Source organism: Pelobates fuscus, chromosome 4 (assembly GCF_036172605.1).
Source record: "Pelobates fuscus isolate aPelFus1 chromosome 4, aPelFus1.pri, whole genome shotgun sequence".
NCBI lineage: Eukaryota > Metazoa > Chordata > Amphibia > Anura > Pelobatidae > Pelobates > Pelobates fuscus.
In genome coordinates, this window is record NC_086320.1 from 120,246,840 (window position 1) to 120,268,186 (window position 21,347).

The 21,347-nt window shown below is 37.3% G+C and overlaps 1 protein-coding gene across 2 annotated transcripts in view; it reads left to right on the forward strand.

Moving 5' to 3' along the window:
- The first annotated feature begins 1,569 nt into the window (after window positions 1-1,569).
- Window positions 1,570-21,347, forward strand: part of ARHGAP28 (Rho GTPase activating protein 28) — a 117,872-nt gene continuing 98,094 nt past the window's right edge. For both annotated transcript variants that reach the window (XR_010090745.1, XM_063451543.1), the window contains exon 1: window positions 1,570-2,034. Coding sequence is in view for 1 of the 2 variants with exons in the window: in XM_063451543.1 (XP_063307613.1) it covers window positions 1,910-2,034 (125 nt within the window). In the remaining variant the exon portion in view is untranslated. The remainder of the gene's footprint in view (window positions 2,035-21,347) is intronic.

Genomic DNA, 21,347 nt, shown 5'->3' on the forward strand with positions numbered 1-21,347 from the left:
GGCATCAGCAAAAGGCGCGCGAGGGAGCCGGTCAGAGAGATCAGAGCTCCCTCGCCGCCTCCTAATCCAGTTCAGCCGCACGCCGCGCCGCTCCGGGGATCCAGGAGGTGACCAGGCAGGAGGGAGCACTTCCCTCCTGCCGGTCACTGAAATTTTGCGCCCCCAGATTCGGTGCGCCCTAAGGCGGCCGCCTGTGCCGCCTTATGGAAGCGTCGGCCCTGCATACAATATTCATGTGTGTGTCTGATTTCCATTACATTGCATATGATTTGCACCCTCTAACCCATCCACCCCCCCCACCCCCCCATTACTTGCTAAATAGGGGTCCGATTGGGTGCCATTCATTTAAGAGTCCACCGGCACCTGTGATATCAGCCTGCGTGGAGGAAGTGACAGCCACTTCCTTCCAGCTTCACAGAGAGCCTCCCAGGAGGAATTGAGGGAGGAAGGAGGTTGGAGGCAGCAGAGGAACACAGAGCAGCATGGAAGCATGGGAGAGGCTGGAGTGAAACTGCTGCTGCATGCTCACTCTCATCCTGGACAGAAATGGCTGCATAAGTATAAATTATGACATTTCTGGTGTCAGATTGTGTGCATGTCAATATGTGTGTGTATCTGTGTGTCAGTGTGTGTATCTGTGTCAGTGTGCATCTGTGTGTATGTGTCAGTACGTGTCAGTATGTGTCAGTATTGTGTATTGTGTTTGGTGTTTGTGAGTGTGGTGGAGGAAGGGGGAGGGGGAGGGGTGGTGCAGTAGCTGGTGAAGCCTCCTCCTGGAAAAGCATTTTTGGATGTTGGGATCCCATGCAGGATGTCACATGCAGCCTATGTGGCAAGTCCCAGGAGAGGGCCAAGCAGTTACCATGTTTAGTTCACTGGGCTATATCTAAATAGGAAGCAGTCACTTTATGGCTGCTAACCCTTTTTAGAACAGATTGATTAATCTTATTGACTAGAAATGTTCTGGGGGGGGGGGGGGGGGGATAAACTACATATCCCATAATTCTCTGCTGTTCAGTGGTTTATGGGATAAAACTAGACACCACAAACCAGAACAAGGCACTACTGTTGAGGGGCAGGAAACATTTTAGGCAAATAATAAATTGTTTCTTTAAAACTTTTTTCATTTTCATGTAATAGCTTATATAATGTAGTAGGGGGATAATTACCTTTAATTCATCGTTAATTTATATTATTTAATTACAGATCCTTTAACAGCAATTAGTGTCTGTATTTGCTTTGTCCTGTTATGTGTTAGCACTGCATCCCATATTTAAAATAATTTTATTTTGAAATTTATTTATTTTCCCTTCAATATGAAGTCAGTGGTGAAATGGTTAACTGCCGATAAAGTATCTGTCAGTATGCGTATATGGTCCAATCAAATGCTCAGCACTGACTGGCGACACACACATACATTAATAACAATTACACATTTCCTCTTTCACATCCCTTTAGAAAGTCCATGACCACTGAAAAGTATTTATTTTGTTTCACGTCATCGCATGCAGCGTCATGAAACCATATCTACTCACTTTTCATCGTAAAATATTTGCACTTTGTGAGTTAAAGGGCAGCATGAGTGAATGGGCATGGCTCAGCTCAATCAGGGCTCCAGACAAAGGACATGGAAGGCTGTGATTTCTGCTTCCTACGGACCCAGGCACTTCCTTAAGCTGGGGGCGGTGTTTTTAAAGATATGTTAATAGAGCTGCCAGTATTGTGACTGTAAGCTCAGTCCTCCTGTCCTGCACTCACCCCTGCCTGCTGCACCCGGGGCTCCTCAAGTCACACAGATACAAGGAACTGTCAGGGGGAGGAAGACAATGTATCTGTGACAGTCACTCTGAACTCTTAGTGCTGTGTGGTCAGCCTGTGGGGCAGACATGTCTGTGGTCCTGGTGGTATAATGGAGATAAAGGATTCTGGAAGCGTGGTCCTAACTGGATACCATTCTTACACTCCATCAAGATCCCCAATAGTGGAGCACAGCTTTGTACCAGAGATGCCTTCCACTCAGTGTTCTCTCATCAGGTAACCCATGGGCTGAGCTCTGTCTGATATGTTTCTCTTACTAAAACAGCATCGGTGTTTGGCTGAGCTGGAAGTACCACTACTCTTGGGTAGTTGTCTGGCTGAGTGTAATGAGAGTTGTAGTCCAGCAGCAACGTTACTGTGGAGAGTGAAAAGCCCCCATGCTATTTTAGAGGCTATTTGAGGCTGGTAAGATAAAGAAAAGGCTGGGATGGATACAAGGTAACAGTTTTTTTTAGAGCAATTTCGAACGATCCCTGTATTCAGATAGAGCAAAGCTGCTGATAGCGTTGTTTGGAATGACCTGTTACAATCATCTATCTGCCTTTTCTTATTACTCAGTGACAATGTGACTTGGCGAACTCTGTACTAAACGAAAGTTAATGCAACAGCTATCTGTGTGAAACAATGGTGCTTGACCTGGGAGAACTTTGTAGTCAGATCTTAGTGTCCTTTAATACAAGAATTCTGCTTTAGCTTTTGTAAAGGGATTTTGCTAAATAAATGTTTGTTTTTAGAAAAGTTATCTTATTTGTAGGTGGCAATAAGCCTACATAATCCTGTCTGCATACAGGAAAATTAAGTCTTAAAGTTTACTAAATGCAAGTTGTTTTTTTTATTTATTTTTTTATTGGTGTTAAGCTTGTATGACTTACAAGACTTATGACTTAGCTATGTGTTCTAGTCTTGACCCTCAAATGTGCAGCCATTCTTTTATTATATATAATTACAGGGAATTGTTTGGTATGATGTACATATAGCATTATATGTGTACAATTTCAAAGGACCACAGCACTCTACGCGTTTATTTATAAAAATAAAAATAAACTTTTCTTGAGTGTTCAACGTTTAAGATTTGCATAAATCTTCCATAAGGATATATACATATATAGTAGAAGGATGACCAGAACTCAAATTTTTTTCAAAGGTTAAAAGTTATAGACTTTAATAATATTCCATGTTAAAGGGCCGACGTTTCAGTCCACATATAAGACTTTCATCATATATTTCACCTTACATGAAATATATATATATATATATATATATATATATATATATATATATATTATGCTAAGGATGTCCTGTTCAGTCCTCCAAAATATTAGTTCTAAAACTGTATTGGTGGTTTGGTGATGATCTAATTTTGGAAGACTTTAACATTAGTCAACATGTATGCCTCTTGAATAGTGACCACAAAACTGTCTCCGATTTCTAATCTTAACACATAACAGCTGCCCCAGAGAAATGGCTGGAACTTGCCTTATGTGCTCATTAGAGTCAGGATCCATGATCCACGGAGAGTTTATTAGCTCAGTATGTGGCCCTTTGGAATGTTAGCACACTATATACTTCATCAAATGTTCTAAGACTTACACCAAAGCTACGACCTTTGATTGCGAACTTCAATTTTAATACTTTCTTTATAAGAGTTGTTATATATAAATATAAAAATATCCTATTCAATATTTAAAGAGCTACATCTGAAATTTGATTATAGTAAGGAGGCCCATACTGTGTTTAATCCTTACAGAATTTCTCAAATGAAATAATACTGCAAAGTAAACATTTGCTGTGAATTTTGTTTGGAAATTACCTAACATTACTCCTCATTGAATAATTTATTTGTAAGCATTAGTGCAGCTGTAAAGTTGCAAACTGTCACACTGTATAGTTAACACATCAATCAATCTTTTAAATTGCTCAAACATGCAATTCTAGATTATTGTGCTGAGCACAATATTTTTCTTGAAAAAGTGGCTAGGATAAAAAAATGTTTCCCTGAAAGAAATGTTTAATGTATCACTCTGTTTTATAGTGTGAGCATATATATATATAAAATCATTCATGTTAGTTTCGGGCTGTTAGTAAAAGTTTGTTGTTTTTTTTTTTTTTTTGGCCTGCTGTGTTCTGTTCAGATTTGCCATCATTTCCTATTGAGGAAATGTTGATGGCTATCCATTACTATATAGTAAGCCACCTCTTGCTCCTCTTTCTCAGTACTAAGTACACAGTCAAGTAAATTCGGTTTAATCCTAATCCCTTACTTATCCATTATTTATGGCAATCGGACTGAGCAAGATCTGTGTGTAAATTGCAAATAGTGGATTTACTAAATTGTATTCAATGTGTCCATTGCTGGTCCATTGTGTTTTACACCCCACTTGCTATAGAATGTAAGCTCGTTTGAGCAGGGTCCTCTTCAACCTATCGTTCCTGTAAGTTTTTTGTAATTGTCCTATTTATAGTTAAAGCCCCTCTCTCATATTATTGTAAAGCGCTACGGAATCTGTTGTCGCTATATAAATAAATGGCAATAAAAATAAAGAAGTTGAGGTTTATACGTTTATAACAGCCCTTAGTTATGGTTCACTGTGGACTGCCAATGTAAGCAGAATGTCTCTAAACCAGTGGGCATGCACCTATTGTCTTATCTTAGTGAGCACTATGTTACTCAGACCTTGCATGCAACTACAGCTCCTGAAAGATCAGTCCATGGCCCTTTTACTGTTAAAGTGATACCCTTGGATGTGTATTTCCAAGTCAGCTGTTCTACATCTAGTTGCTATTTTGTAGAATTTTACTTGGGTCAGTGTTGGGATATGAATAGATTGTGTAGATTGAATGGAATCAGTATATATTTCCAAATAACCCCACGTCAGCAAAAAAGGATATTCTGATAGAGCCCAGTTACACGAGGAAACGTTAAGCATGAATTTGTGTTTGTTAGTAGTGTGGCAATAGCTAATTTTAGCAGAATAGGAACTCATTAAAATAGATTTAATAAGGTCACTAAATAAATGAATTATTAACTATACAGAAAGTAAAAAAAAAATCATAATTGTTATCTTGGTGATACTCTAATTTGTTAAATCCACACCAACCAGAGAAGGCCTGGTGTAAGACAACCCATGGCAGTAACTGGATGCATGATAATAATAAACACTCATGAAAAGAAGATTTTGATGTAGAATTGTAGCCTGGATGTTTGGTTATCTGAAGTCTCTGTAATAGAGGATTTTAGAGCGTGGTTTAGTTTGGTTAGGGTAGCCTGCAAAGTAGCATGGGCCAAGCCAAGGGTCTACTGTCTGGTGAGATGTTAATAACACAGGAATATAAGAAAGAACTAAAGAAGAATAGGTTCAAAGAAGCAGTTTGTAGAAGGTTTGCTTGTAGGTACAGAGGAACCAGATTATCTAAAGAATTTAACTGGTGAATCTGGTCTAGAGCAAAGGTGGTATGCAGGAAGTGTAAACAAAATCATCTCATCTGCCAACAGACCATGTTAATGTGTGAATAATTTGATTACACAAAAACTTTTTCCTTGCTTCCTACGCTATGAGTAATTGCATTAGCTTGCTTGGTGTTCCATTTAAAGATACAAACTAGAGATCTACTGACAGAGTGTAACTTTACTAATCTAAATTTATAAAAGCATTATAGCTATAAAATGAACAAAGGTTAGTTGTTTATTGATTAGCGGAGTATTTTATTGTTGTGCTATAGTGATAGTTTGTTTTTGTTCATTGTGTTTTTCAAAGTTTATAAAACAAAAGATCAATTTTCTGCAGCTTGTACTGTATGATCTTGATTTACAGACTTCAGTAAACTCTAATCATCCTAAATACTAATCCTTTTTATGATCCCAAATCATGTTATGGTGATGCACATGGTTACTTGACTATGTAAATTCATTTAAGCAGGGCCCACTTCATATCTTGTTTCTCTCATTACATGTCAATATTGTTTTACCTCCTCTGTATAATTGCAAAGTGTTAAAAAATAAAAAATAATAAAAATGTTCTATGTGTATATATAATTAATGTACCAATACCTTCTATTATTTGAAACCAGTTCCTGTCTTGATATGATGAGAATGCATTAAAACACCTATGATATTGTTAGAATTGGTGTCAGGGTTATTCGTTACAGTGAGAATTCAAAGTAAACTCAAATGTAATGCCACAGTAGCTGAACTGAATGCTTAACTGAATTAGAGAATGCTTCTAGTTTGGATATAATACCTTAAATTTGAATCCACATTTAGTTCTCACTTTTACTGAATAATCTTGTGGGGTTTCATTAGCAGTTACTCGGTCAGAACCCATTATGGGTTTAGGAACCACTGCATTTACTTTGCAGATAATGCTAATGAATGCAATACTTACTTGCATTCTTAGTTATATCTTTATATGAATAACTTTGTACTGAAATTTCCTACTTTGGCCTCAAACAAAGTAGCCCTCGGAGAAGGGACCTTGGTGAATCACTAGGCAGATGACTGAAATAAACAAGATTTTCCGCAAAACCACTTCCTCAAATCAATACATCTTAGCACATAATGCATCTCAGGGATTTTAGGGATTGTCCAAGTAATTGAATCAGTCTTTATAACATAATTTCAATATTGCTAGACTCCCCCTTGCTTATAAGATTTAACTTGTTATGCTACATACATTATTATTTCACTTATTATCTTGCTTTGTAATCAGGTTCCCTATTTCAGTTTCAGCTTAAGGTTACATGGCTAAACGAAACAAACAACAACAAAAACCCTAATTTTTATATATGTGTATATCATACAAGATCGAGCACACTCACTCATTCATTCATTCACTAAACCACAATTTCAAAGCTCATTGAATGTAATAGTTTTTTTTTTTTTTTTTTTTTTTTAAACACCTAGCCTTGGCAAAAAGTAAATGGGGGTTTAGTGACAGTATATAATCATTAATTGCATAAGCCTGCCCCAACGTCAATGTACCCAATTCTTGGCAGGTCCTACTCTAACAGCCTAATGTTTGCTCTTATGAGATTAATCTACTTACTTGAGACATGCTTCTTCCTGGGACTCTCTGCAGTGCAAGGTTAAATAAGTCCCTGGAATGAGACACCTGTGACATGGACAGGTGCAAAGCCATGGGTGTTGGCCTGGACTCCCAAATACATATCATGTATAAGACCAAGAGGGCTGTACTCACCTGAACATGCGTGATCGTGATTTAAAAGAAACAAAAAAAAAAACCTCACCTAAGCAAGAATATATATTCCTGTTCTCACCACTCCAGGTGCATTTTGTGATTTCCTTATCTGCAGGTTTTCCTGTAGAGGCCTTGGAGTTTGACCGTTCTGTGCAGTATGTTAACACTGCACTCTTCTGGACAGAGATCCCAGATCTTCCACCTGGAATCTACTAAAGCCACTCTTCCAACATTGGGTTCCCAACTCTAAGTGCTCTCTTTCACAACTGGGGCTACTGCTGCCTTTACTTTCCACATCCACTGTAGCTCCACTTTCTGTCCATTGTACATGCCCACCTTCCCGTGTTCCATCTTCTTGAATTTATGGTCACTGGGTATTGCTACATCCTTCACCAATACAGTCTTCCATTCCTTGTCTACGACCACTATGCTGGATTCAGTGGCGTACACACAATCCATGGGGCCCCGGTGCAAAACTGATCCATGGCTGGATAAGTTGGTCATTACTTGCTTGTCTCTCTGGATCTGCAAGAATAGGGTACATCAACAGGTACAGGTTTATGCAATGTATGGTCATAGACTGTAACTAAACTCCCATTATTTTTGCCCAGCTTATGTTTTACGTTTTAATATTACATTATTTGAGCTTTGAAATTGCTGTTTTAGTGAATGATTGAGTGTGTTGGATCTTGTATAATATATGCTTGTTCAGGGGCACACAGTGCCAACTCTTTGATGCCTTTGATGCTATAGTGATAGAATAACAGTTGTTTTTTTTTTAATTTTATTTAGGGGGCTTTTGTTGCTCAGTGTTAGGCACAGTTTTGTTGTTGTTTATTTTGGTTGTTTTTTTGAATGGTGGTACCCTTCCCATTATTTGCAGCCAAATCTAATAAAAAGATATAAACTTTTAATGGTAATGAGTCAGACAATTCTCTTTAAATCATGGTAGGCCTGGCATGGCATCTGTTTCAAAGACTTTAAGTTAAATAACATGAATCAGTTCTTCGTGGTAAAGACAAAGTAAGCTGCTATTTTTCCAAGTATGCTGATGCTTAAAAAAAAAAAAAAGAAAGAAAAAAAAAAACATATTATTTGAGGGTATAATCAATGTGCATGGGAAAGCTGGCCAAATAGAAATCAAAATGCTGTTTTGGAATTAAGAAGGATTTTTCCTTGGTTTGACACCATTAGAATTCACATCAAATTTGGTTGTTCATCTTATTTTGGAACAACAGCATTAATTAAAGTGTGAAAGGTTGAACTTGATGGATTTAATTCTTTTTTTTTTTAATCTAGACGGATATGTAATTGTTTCTTCTTGTTACAAGTACTCTAATTTACAACCATTCCATATTGTGGTATGTGTCCCTTTAAAATCATAATGGGCAAATACAACAAAGATGAAAATTCACTCAAGCTTAAAAGCAGTGTAGAAAATACAATGTTTCTGCAAGAATTTATGAAAGAAAATGTTATCATGCTTTCTTTTTATTGATTGAAAAAAGCTTCCTTGACAAGGGGAAATATTTACAGTTCAGAGAACCTATAGTGTATTTAAACCAATGCTCATTGTAATTCTCTGCTTCTACCGGCATATTTTGAAGGACAAGGACACAATCTCTATTCCGACTTGATAATTCAAGGCTTGGTTTCCTGTTATGGAGTCAGGAATTGAACTTGCCAATTACTTGCAGTAAATCTTGACCTTTAAATAAATGGTACATTTAAGTTTGAGTTTGATAAATAGCTTGCGAATCTCCCATCCTCCCATCCACATGGCTAAAATCTGCATCTCCCCAAAAAGCTATTTAAATTAGTAACCTTTTCAAGAAAAACATTGATGATTTATGACTCTATATTCATTCACTTTTAAGGGAAGCAATGGTGAAAAGGAAGTTTATTTTTAATGCATTATATAGAAAAAAATAATGATTACATGAAGCAAAATTATTAAAAAAAATATCCTGTATATTACTGTACAGCCTGCCACAGTCACAAGTTACACAAAATCGATATAGGTAATCCAGAACTAATAATGCCATCTGATTGAGAGCTCAGGGAGCCTGTCTTATAATTGCAGTGATTTTACAAATCAGTGCAGGTATAAGGCATTCTGAGAGCTAAATGTAGATGCAGGTTACTCTCTGTCTCAGAAATGTTGCAACTATGTATAGAGCGACCCTCTCAATTAATGCTTTATTCTTAAAACAAATAATTATGGGTATGTTTACCAAGTAATACGCAGATTTTGGGGACTTCAGTGGGACTCATTCAGGTCATATGTAAATGATCGGTTGTATTGTACTGTATTATATTTGCCCTGTAATTGGCAAAAATTATATTGGTGAAAACATAACGAGGTGTAAAAATATAAGAGATGAAGGTGGCTACTAAGAGCAGGTACATTAAGCTATATATATATATATATATAAACAGTGTTTCTTGGCACTCACCCTTTCATGTGTATAGTTCAATTTAGCCTGGGTGCAATCCCACGTTGAAAATATATAAACAGAAATAAAGAGATGCACTCCAAGGACTTGGTAGATGAAAAAAGGGGTAGTTTATTCCAATAGGTATAGCATTAAAAAATAGCCGACGTTTCGACCCGTTCGGGTCTTTCTCAAGGTCCTAGAGAAAGACCCGAACGGGTCAAAACGTCGGCTATTTTTTAATGCTATACTTATTGGAATAAACTACCCCTTTTTTCATCTACCAAGTCCTGGGAGTGCATCTCTTTATTTCTGTGTGTATATATATATAAATAAAATGTGTTCTGATCAGTTAGCACCGTCATCTAATCACACTTAAAACTCCTGATGACAGAACATTTTATACTCAATGGGACTGTTGAAGAAGAAAGGGAGAAGTGTCTTGGACTAATGTGTACAACACATGGATAGCTGGTCATCAGTGATACCAAAAGCTAGAGTGCCTCTGGGTGTATTGTGATCCAGATTCACAGCTGGTCAGACATGAGGCAAGTATTAGTGAAAGGGGTCCTGCTTCTCAGGAGACTTTGTAGCTTTGACAAATTCACTCTTAGAAGATGGGGATGTGATTAATGCAGTTCCTTGCACTGGAAAGCTCTGCAGCTAATCCCACTTAGTGAAAATGGTTTATAATAGTATACATGAAACCCAGTGCAGCTGGTTTCATTAGATAAACAGAAGGGAGGGTGACAGTGCCTCATAGAGTTGGCGTGGTTTTTAAGGGAAATTATATCCAACAGATAAGTGAAGCTTTACTTAAAAGAACAAAATGTGTAATCTCTCCAACCCAACATACATTTATATAAAGGCAGTTCCTTTACAATAAATAAAATGCTAAAATAAGACTGTAAGTAGCAGTCATTTTGGATCATTTCACATTTTATTGGAGTTACTAGACTGGCTCAGGTATATAAGTGATTCCTCAGACAAAGTAACTTCCTGCATACCGAAGAATTACGCTAAAGTCTAAAATTACAGCAATCTTGGGTTTGCAACAGATCTTGTAAGAACCAGCCTTTGATGAATTATTCCTTACAGTAATGTACAATTTGGGAGTGCGGTTACATCACTAAGAATAAGGGGAACTCATTTATAATGGAAGCAGGGATTGTTTTTGGAAATGAATGGTGCAGGGCTGCAGTGTTATTAATACATGTCAGATTTTTGGACCATCTGACTGCTAGCTAGAAATTAGCAAATGTAACTTTTTCTACTTTCTTTCTTTTTTTAATTCTAATGGGTTTTTATTTGTAGTTTACATTATAAAGGATATAATGAAATGCATTTAACCCCCAGAGTGCTCTCCGCACCAGCATATGTGGGTGCACATATTGCCCTATGGAAGGAATATCCAAGCATTCATATTAAATCATATTTTGCACCAGATGATCAATTGCACGCTCTGTTTATCAGTGGACCATGGCATTGCCCTTGATATAGACGTGCTGGGGAGAAAAGTATGCTTTATACTAACCTTCACCTACTTACCCCCAGTAAAGGATTAAGGCACTATTACTTTTAGAGAAGTCACTGTGTCATTTCAGAGGTACATTGGGCGACAACGATGTTAGAGTGCATCTCATATTTCAACATATTTTCTGCTTGATACAGGTTTACAAAGAGTTATGTAATTTTCTTTGTGTGAATGGGGCTCTACTGATTGGCTTAGAGCGTCAGCTGACTGTTCTAAACCAATTAGTAGCTCCCCTGTCCAAGCCTTCCCTTATCTAGCATTTCACAAAGTCGAATGACAGGGGGGCAGAGCGATCTGGCGCTGGGGCACAGACTTTGAGGTTACACCGTGAACAGTTTATCTAAAAGTGAAGCAGCACAGGGACCTCCTGGCACCATAAAAGGATAATATAAATTCCAAAAGTAAATTATGACACATTTAATAATAAAAATGCTGTGTATTGCTCATATAATCATGCTGCAAAGGGGTTATTGGGAAAAATATACAGTCTTTATATTTGATAAGAGAATATCTCATTTTTCTATGGGAGAGTATACATAAAACAATGCAATCTTAAACAGAACCTCTGCTGGCTGCTTACTTATCAAAATATATATGAATGAGATGTAACTCATAAATTATCATGAAAGATTGTGTCAGCTACCATTCACCACTTGAGTACTCCTCCTTAGTTTTTCAGAGAATCAACAAGCACATCAATTGTTGCAGGAAAATCTCCATAATGCATCTAAAAGCTGGCAAATCCACATCAGAGTATCCCTTTCATGTAATCGTGCATTTTATATTTTAATTTAACACAGCATAGACACTATTCAGAACTAAAAACCATGTTTAAAATCGACTTCAAATGTTACAATAATATCTGATGAAGCTAACTTTGCTAACCATTGATTTAATCATTTACTGCTCCCATCGACCTCATCTTATCAGTTTGTTGTTGTTGTTATTAACCCATCATCAACATATTCCTGTACAAAGGAATATGATTAACAGTCAAACCTTACTACTGTACACTGAATACACCAAACATTTTAAAATGGGAACAATGCCCAACTTTTTCAGGATCTTTCTTGTTAAATGAACAAAAAAATGTGCAATTGTTAATGAAGAGATACAGTCTAGCCTTACAAATGGACTTTTCAAGCCAAGAAACATTTGAAATGCCTAAGGGCAAATAAGCCACCTGTTCATCTTGGATCATCTAAATAGCTATTTTTAGAAGCCTCTGCAGCTCTGACTGAGTATATCTGGGTAATGTGAATATGTAATCCAATTGTCCTACGTTCACCCGTATAAGCACCCAAAGAAAATTGGCTTATTGCTCAGAGCAATAACATTTAGCAAGCAATTAAGAGGAACTAACTAGAAAGCACTTTTAAAGGAAACATTCGACAGCTGATTCTGGAGAATTGGCCTAATACAATAAACATAAAAATTAAATTAATATCTGTAAATACTATATATTTGAATAAGCAAACTCCGAGAGATATCTGCTTCCTCTATTTAGAATAAATACAGGTGTGTATTTGGGGATTTATAAATCAGTCAAACCTTTGCTGACTACCCAAATTCCCAGTTTAATTAACAGGAAGAGGAAAAAAATATTTCAGACAAGTTTAGTGAGTGGAAAATTTCCATACTGTTATTTGTAATACCTAATACCTTTGGAAAGATTTTTTTTTTTATCATTTATGCCCCGTCAGCAGTCTATAGTGAAAAACCTAAATGTGTTCTTTTCTTTGTTTGATGTATGTATTTATATGTAACACTAAAGTTGTATGAAAACACTGCTCTTTAGTCTGTTCAGATGGGTTTCTGTTCACAGAAACTGTGAGAATGCACAGTGTGTTTCAGAGAATGTGTGTCAGTATGTTTCAGTCAGTATGTTTGTGTATGTCAGTCTGCTTGGGTCTGTGTGTGTATGTATGGGACTGTGTGTGTGCATGTATGGGTCTGTGTGTATGTGTGTGTATGTATGTATAGGTGTGTGCATGGGTCTCTGTGTGTCTTCATGGGTCAGCGTTTGTGTATGGATCAGTGTGTGCCTGTATGGGTCAGTGTGTGTGTTTTTATGAGTCAGTGTGTGCGTGTGTGTATGTATAAGTCTGCGTATGGGTCTGCATTTGTCTGCATGGGTCAGTGTGTGTGTATGTATGGGTCTGTTTGTGTGTATGGGTCTGTGTGTGTGTGTGTGTGTCTCTGTGTGTATAGGTCAGCGTGTGTCTGCATGAGTCAGCGTGTATCAGCATGGGTTAGTGTGTGTGTCTTTATGAGTCAGTGTGTTTGCATGGGCCAGTGTGTTTGTTTTGAGGGGGGTCAATGTGAGTGTATGTGTGTGGGTCAGTGTTTGTGTCAGCATGTGCATGTGTATGTAAGTCTGCATGAATGGGTGGAATGAATGTGATGGCAAACAATTTTTCACCTAGGGCGGCAAAAATCCTTGCACCGGCCCTACCGTCAGGGATCCATTTTGGGGCCCCTACTATTTAACATGTTTATAAATGAACTTGAAAAAAGCATTGAAAGTCATGTTTCAGTGTTTGCAGATGACACAAAACTCTGTAAAGTAATACAACGTGAGCAAGATATTACTTTGCTGCAGAGGAATTTAGATAGACTGGGAGAATGGGTACTCAAATGTCAGATAAAATTTAATGTAGAAAAATACAAAGTCATGCACTTTAGCGTCAAGAATGCACAAGCAACTTATAACCTTAATGGAAGCGAATTAGAGATAACCACAGATGAGAAGGACTTGGGAATTGTTGTAGAAAACAAACTATGCAACTATGTGCAATGTCAATCAGCAGTTGCTAAGGCCAGTAAGGTATTGTCATGCATGAAAAAGGGCATTCATTCTCGGGATGAGAATATCATTTTGCCTCTTTATAAATCGCTGGTAAGACCACATCTTACATATGCTGTGCAATTTTGGGCACCTGTCCTAAAGAATGATATTATGGCACTATAAAGAGTGCAGAGGAGTGCTACAAAATAAAAAAAAAAGGAATGGAACATTTTAGCTATAAAGAAAAGTTAACAAATTTGAATCCTCTTTAGTTTAGAAAAACGTCGCATAAGAGGGGATATGATAACATTATACAGATATATTCGTGGCCAATACAAACCATTGTGTGGAAATCTATTCACAAACATGACTTTACACAGGACACAAGGTCATGCATTTCGACTGGAAGAAAGAAGATATAGTCTAAAGCAAAGGAAAGGGTTTTTTTACTGTAAGAACAATAAGCATATGGAATTCTCTGCCTGAAGATGTGGTTTCATCAGAGTCCGTACAGATTTTTAAAACAGTAACTAGATGCATACGTGCAAAAACAGAATATTGAAGGATATAATTTTTCAATGTAGGATAAATCCTTCTTGATCCAAGGATTAATCTGACTGCCATTCTGGGGTCAAGAGGGAATGTTTTTCCTAGGTTGTTGCAAAATTGGAAGTGTTTCAAGCTGTTTTTTTTTTTTGCCTTCTTTTGGATCAACAGCAAAAAACAGCCTATGTAACTATGTTCCTCCTGCCCCCTTCCATGTTCTTCCAGTTGGTCCCTTTCAGCTCCCACGTCAGTGTTGTTCTAAGGTCTATGGATGATTCTGCGATGATTCTTCATAGAAAGAGCCTTTTTTACCAAAGCTGTCACTAGCTGTCACAAAACTTGACAAAGGTAGCTCTTTTGTCAAGCTCTTTTGGCTTTTGTCAAGTTTTGTCAAGTGGGGGAAAGAATAATACTAAGACAACGTAGTCCTTTCTTTGTCTTAGTATATCTTTTGACTGCATTGGAACTTCAGGAAAATTCCGACACAGTCACTCTGAGTATTTCAAAAAGATTGTATCTTTATCTTTTAACTTATATGAAAAGCAACTGCTTGTGCTTACTTGAGTATATGGAAATAATATCCCTGATTTATCCAAACAACATTTTGTATCTACATCATGCATGTGTGAACAACATTGCTAATTTTACATTTTATGCATTAAAATAAATAACAATAATGTAATGTGATTGACTCCCGTTAGGCTTAACACTTCTTACTGAAATACAGTGTCTTAAGGGTGGAGTTAGTAAGCAAGGTGCTTTACATTTTACTTCTAGTTTCTTGCACTAAAAAAATGAAATTATTGTATGCACAATTCTTTATCCACTACAACTTGCATTTCAGATGCCTGAATCATTTCTTAAAGGTTTACTCCAATGTCCAATATCACTTCTGCTTTTTGAAGTGGTCATGGAGGAAGGCATCTGATACTTTAAACACTTCACAAGCAGAGTTATTTACCCTTATGTGCTGTTTACACTCCCGCACTCGAGATTTTCTTGAGTTTTTTGCCTTCTATCCTTCCTTGCAGCCTTCCCGCACCGTATCCCCTCTGTTGAGTTTTTTATTTTTAGTTTCACCTCTCTCCCTCCTCATTGTGGTGACTTAACCGTCCAATCAAAGGCTTCTCTATGAGAAACGTTTTGTTGTACTGTGCAACAGCAGGCGTGAGGGGCATGAAAAGTAGCGCTGGGAGTTCCCAGTGCTGGATTTTAAGTAGGTAAAAAATAATTTTATTACTTAATTTTACTGTTTTAAAGAGGGGGGACCTAATGAATAATACTCAGTTGTGCATTATTTATTTAAAGTTATAAGGGTTGGAGGAACCCTTTAAATATTGAGCTCAGTGCGGTGTTAACATTGGTTGGAGAAGGTGTAGTTTCTTTCAGGCCCTGAGTGCTAGGTGGCCCAGTAACTCTGTTATATGATCATCTCTTAACCAGTTAGGGAATCTTTTAACTGTGACATGTTAGTGACATAGAGCTGGTGGCATTGCACCTGGCACCATCAGTCTGTAAAAAACAAACAAAAACAAGGCTGTTTATTAACCCCTTAAGACCGCAGCCAAATGTACAAGTTGTGAACCAAAAAAAATGTAAACAAACCACAGATTTTGACTATATGTCTGTTCAACAATAATTTACCTCTTTCATATTAAATGCACCCACACTTATTATATATCATTTTGTTCAGGGGAAACAGGGCTTTCATTTAACATCCAATATTTAGGTATGGAACATAACGTAATATGAATAAAATATAAAAAAATGAGAGAAAATATGATTTTTTTAAAATTTTCTTAGTTCTATGTGACATTCTAACTGTGAATGTCATAATACTGTTTGCTTTTACTGCAATAAAATACACATATTTGTATTCAGCGATGTCTCACGTGTAAAACAGTACCCCCTATGTACAGGTTTTATGGTGTTTTGGGAAGTTACAGGGTCAAATATAGCATGTTACACTTTTCAGTTTTTTCACATTGAAATTTGCCAGTTTGGTTATGTTGCCTTTGAGACTGTATGGTAGCCCAGGAATGAAAATTACCCCCATGATGGCATACCATTTGCAAAAGTAGACAACCCAAGGTATTGCAAATGGGGTATGTCCAGTCTTTTTTAGTAGCCACTTGGTCACAAACACTAGCCAAAGTTAACGTTAATATTTGTTTGTGTGTGAAAAATGCAAAAAACTAATTTGAAAGCCAATTGTGGCCAGTGTTTGTGACTAAGTGGCTACTAAAAAAGACTGAACATACCCCATTTGCAATACCTTGGGTTGTCTACTTTTGCAAATGGTATGCCATTATGGAGGTAATTCTTATTTCTGGGCTACTATACGGTCTCAAAGCCAACGTAACCAATCTGGCGAATTTCATTGTGAAAAAACTGAAACGCAAGCCTTATATTTGACTCTGTAACTTTTGAAAACACCATAAAACCTGTACATGAGGGGTACTGTTATACTCAGGAGACTTTGCTGAACACAAATATTTGTGTTTCAAAACAGTAAAAAGTATGACAGCAAAAATATCGTCAGTGTAAGTGCCGTTTGTGTGCGAAAAAGGCAATAAATTTCACTTTCCCTGACGATATCATTGTTGTAATAAATTTTACGGTTTTGAAACACAAATATTTGTATTCAGCGATGTCTCCCGAGTAAAACAGTACCCCCCATGTACAGGTTTTATAGTGTCTTGGAAAGTTATAGGGTTAAATATAGTGCTAGCAAATTAAATTCCCTATACTTTCGGCCTGGGTTGTTAGGCAGGTCCCGCTAATTGTAATTAATTAGGATACCTAATTATGTAAAATTATTACATAAATATATATGTAAAATTATTATATATACACGTGTGTGTATATATATATATGTATATATATGTATATAATTTTTTTACTATTATTTTTATTTATATATAGGTATACATATAGTGATGTATACGTATATACTTGGGTATATTATTTCGTTCTACGTGTATTTTGATATCTATATCTATCTATATATATATATATATATATATAGATAGATAGATATATATATATATATTATCAAAATACAGTTAGAACGAAATTACACACATATATATTTTTAATTATTTATTTTTTTATTTTAATTTTTTTTACGTATTTACATATTTTTTTATTATAATATATATATATATATAATTATGTATATATTTAATCAATATCCTTCTACGTGTATTTTGATATTAATATATATATATATATAATTATATATATAAATATTAAAATACACTTAGTGTATGTGTAAATGTGTGCGTATATATATATATATTATATATAGATCATATATATAATATATATATAAATGATGTAAGTGTATTTTATTTTTAACTCTAATTTATTTATTTTTTTACATTAAGGGGTTAATAGGGGAGGAGAGGGGCAGAGACAGTGTCAGCCAGTGATTTTACATCACTGGCTGACACACAGGATCAGTGATCACAGTGACAGGCTGTCACTGTGATCACCTCCTGCAGATCGCGGTAATTGGCCACAGGGGGAGTGCCTGGGTGGCCAGGCATGCCCCCCACCGCGATCTGCAGGGGGATCCTGCCTGCAGTTACTATGTGTCAGCCAATAGGCTGACACATAGTAACCTCTGATCGCAGTGACAGGCTGTCACTGCGATCAGATCGCAGGGAGAGGCTGTCTCTGCATTCAGATCGCAGAGACAGCCTCTCCCTGCGATCATACTCTGCAGATCGCGGTCACTGACCGCAGGGGGACTGCCTGGGGGGCCAGGCATGTCCCCCGACCGCGATCTGCTGCAGAGAATTCCGCCGGCTCCATGTGTCAGCCGATTTTAAAATCGGCTGACACATGGTAAATACCGATCGCAGTGACAGCCTGTCACTGCGATCGGAAGCTGCAGACCGCGGTCCCCAGGCACAGGGGGGCTGCCTGGGGGGCCAGGCATGCCCCCCGACCGCGATCTGCAGCGGCCATGTTCCGCCGGCCACGTGGGGCTGAAGACCGCCCAGGACGTACTATGCCGTCCTGCGGCGTTTAGAGCCACCAAAATAAGGACGGCATAGTACGTCCTGCGGTCTTAAGGGGTTAAAGTGAGCATACTAAGGGAATTCAAAATTAATTTCAGATTCAAAGTCAAAACAGCTGAGCTGGAAAAGTTCTTTAAGTCAGCTATGCTTTCAGTTTGGCTACTCTGGCCTTACATTTGTAATTTACTTTCAATTCTCATTTTAGTAAATATGACAGTTATAATAAGGAACATAGATCAGTTTTGCCGAGCGAGAGATGCCTTATTCACCAGATATTCAGCAGCTGCACCCCAGAATCTCAGGAGAATGTAATGTTAGACTGGGGGTAATAATAGTCATACACATGATCCTATAACTGTTCTGTGAGCTGCTGAGAGACCTTGCTAAGGCCCTTTACCAAGCATCCAGGAGATTCAGTGAATTCACTCCAGTAAGAGCAATGGAGCCATGCTCCAGTGGTGGTCGGCTACCCTCACTGCCTAGGGGAAGTAAGAACATCATCCTCCTGTTTCTGAAAGAAACATGGAAAAAACAGCAGCATTTTACAGGTATATTTTTTCCAAGAGTAAGGCTTTACATTTAGCTTTTACGGTTTGTTTTATAACTGCAGTGGGCTTTACATTTTAAATTCACTTTGAATTTCCAACAATTTTCACTAAACAGAATAACCCTAAAAAATGCCATGCCCACTGTACTGCTTGAGATCCTCCATGCACCCCTGCTTGGTCCTCCCATCATCATGCAATCTTCCTCTCATTTAACTTGTGGTTGTGTGTTTTTTAGTAGGTTTTCTTCTCCTATGATGTGATCAAACATACAGGATTATTCACAAATGTGAGAATAGTGGAGAATACAAGTGAATTCTATTTGAATTTCATATAAAAAGCTATGATAGCCAAACTAAAAACAGAATGGACTAGGAGACGTTTGCCCTAAGTTTTTAAACTCACTTTGAATTCCTGGCAGCTCTCACTTTAGCGAATAACTCTGATAGTGTATCTTATCGTTATATAAACATAGGTAGAATTTTAACATAGCCATGTTCATTTTACACAGTTACAGTACATCTGTTGTGCACATATCCTGCCTGATGCACACAATGCTATTGATATCTACAAGCAAATATCAAATGGCAAAATGTCCTTGGAACTGAACAAATCCATTTGGAAACGTATGAAATGTTCTCTACATGCTTGAGGTATGCAGAGTAAAGAACAGCACTCCATGCATATTCTGGCTGTGTCTTGAAATCCAATTATTTTGGATGGATGTACTTGGACGATTGTATTAAATCCACCAGCGACGTAGAAATCCCACATGATGAAATATATTTCATCATGGCTAGACCTTCTTACTTGCCTATTTATTGATTTAAAAAATTAGGAGTGCTTATTTAAAAGTTGCATATCAGCATTCTGGAAACAACCCAAACCATGGAATTGAAAGAATGGCTAATGGAAGTAAAACAGAACGGAATACTCCTACACAACAGCAAAACAGAACAATCTCAGGAAGTAGGGGTACTGGGACCAGACTACATTTTTGTTCTCTATTTAGTCTGTTTTTAGGATTGTAAAGATGTTCCAATGATTGATGAATGATTGATTGATCCAATGTTCCAATGATTGGGATTTGCTACTTATCTTATAGAAGAGGATGTTTTTTGTTTCCAACCCAGCCATTTGATCGGACTGGTTTTATTTGTTCATGAAATCTTCGATGTGCATTTTATGAGCCTACACCATCCCCTTAACTAGGATTTTATGTATGACCTACCTTGGACTTTGCATCCTTAAAATTACCTAGCATGGATCACAAACAATTGTGGAGCTGTAGCTTTTAAATACCTTAAATATATTGCTCTTTTCGAAAATGTAATTGTATGATATCAGTTGTTATTCATTAATCCCCTTTTGACTTTTCAGTAACATATTGTCATTGGTCAAGACAGTTCTCCAGGTCCTCTACTCATCTGCATAAAGACAACCTGATTAGCACACATACACACAGGGCTGCCATCATAAATCTTAAAAACCTTTACAAAACAAGTGGCTTGGACATATACCTCTAGACATATGCATACGGAAACAAATAGAAACACATAAGATAAGATAAACACTCACAGAGAAACACACACATAGAGATACACATGCCAAGACTCATACACACAGATACGCATTCACACACACAAAGTCACACAAATACAACTACATTCAGCCTTACACAAGAATACGCACACATGTTTTTGAGTGCAGAAGGGTGGTTTTGCTGGGATCCAGTGTGGCAAATTGATACAAGTAGCTGATTCCATTGGAAATCCCACGTTGGAATCTTGTGTGAAGATATGATATAACATCTTCCCTGTACAGTCTCAGAGTGCAAGTGGAGTCAGCAATTTGATCTGTTTGATTTGGGTATCTATGTTATTAATTTGAGTGTGGTCCATTTAGGGCATCAGATATTGTTGTATTTTAATGTCCAGATGGCACCTCTGCTTGAGCAGGACCTTTACCAAATCATTGCCTGCACCTTCTGATGACAGACCTGCATACATTACAACATCGCTAACATGTAACTAATTAGCTGCAAATGTATACAAAAACCCATTTGCACAAATCTAATTATTTCTGCACTGCACGCGCTTGCACATTAACACACACAAATTTAGCCACTCACATGCATAGACACACACAGCTTTAAAACCTGCTCAGAATTTACTGCTGCACATTAATGTTATTATGCAGTAGGTTTGTATGAGCAGATTTAAGGTAAGAGACAGTCAGACATCTCTTTGCATTTGAGGCTACACAAAGCACTGGTTCTGGGTCATGTCCTTCTCTTTTCCTGCCCAAAAAGGCAATCTGATAGTTCATTAAAGGAACACTATAGTCACCTAAATTACTTTAGCTAAATAAAGCAGTTTTAGTGTATAGATCATTCCCCTGCAATTTCACTGCTCAATTCACTGTCATTTATGAGTTAAATCACTTTGTTTCTGTTTAT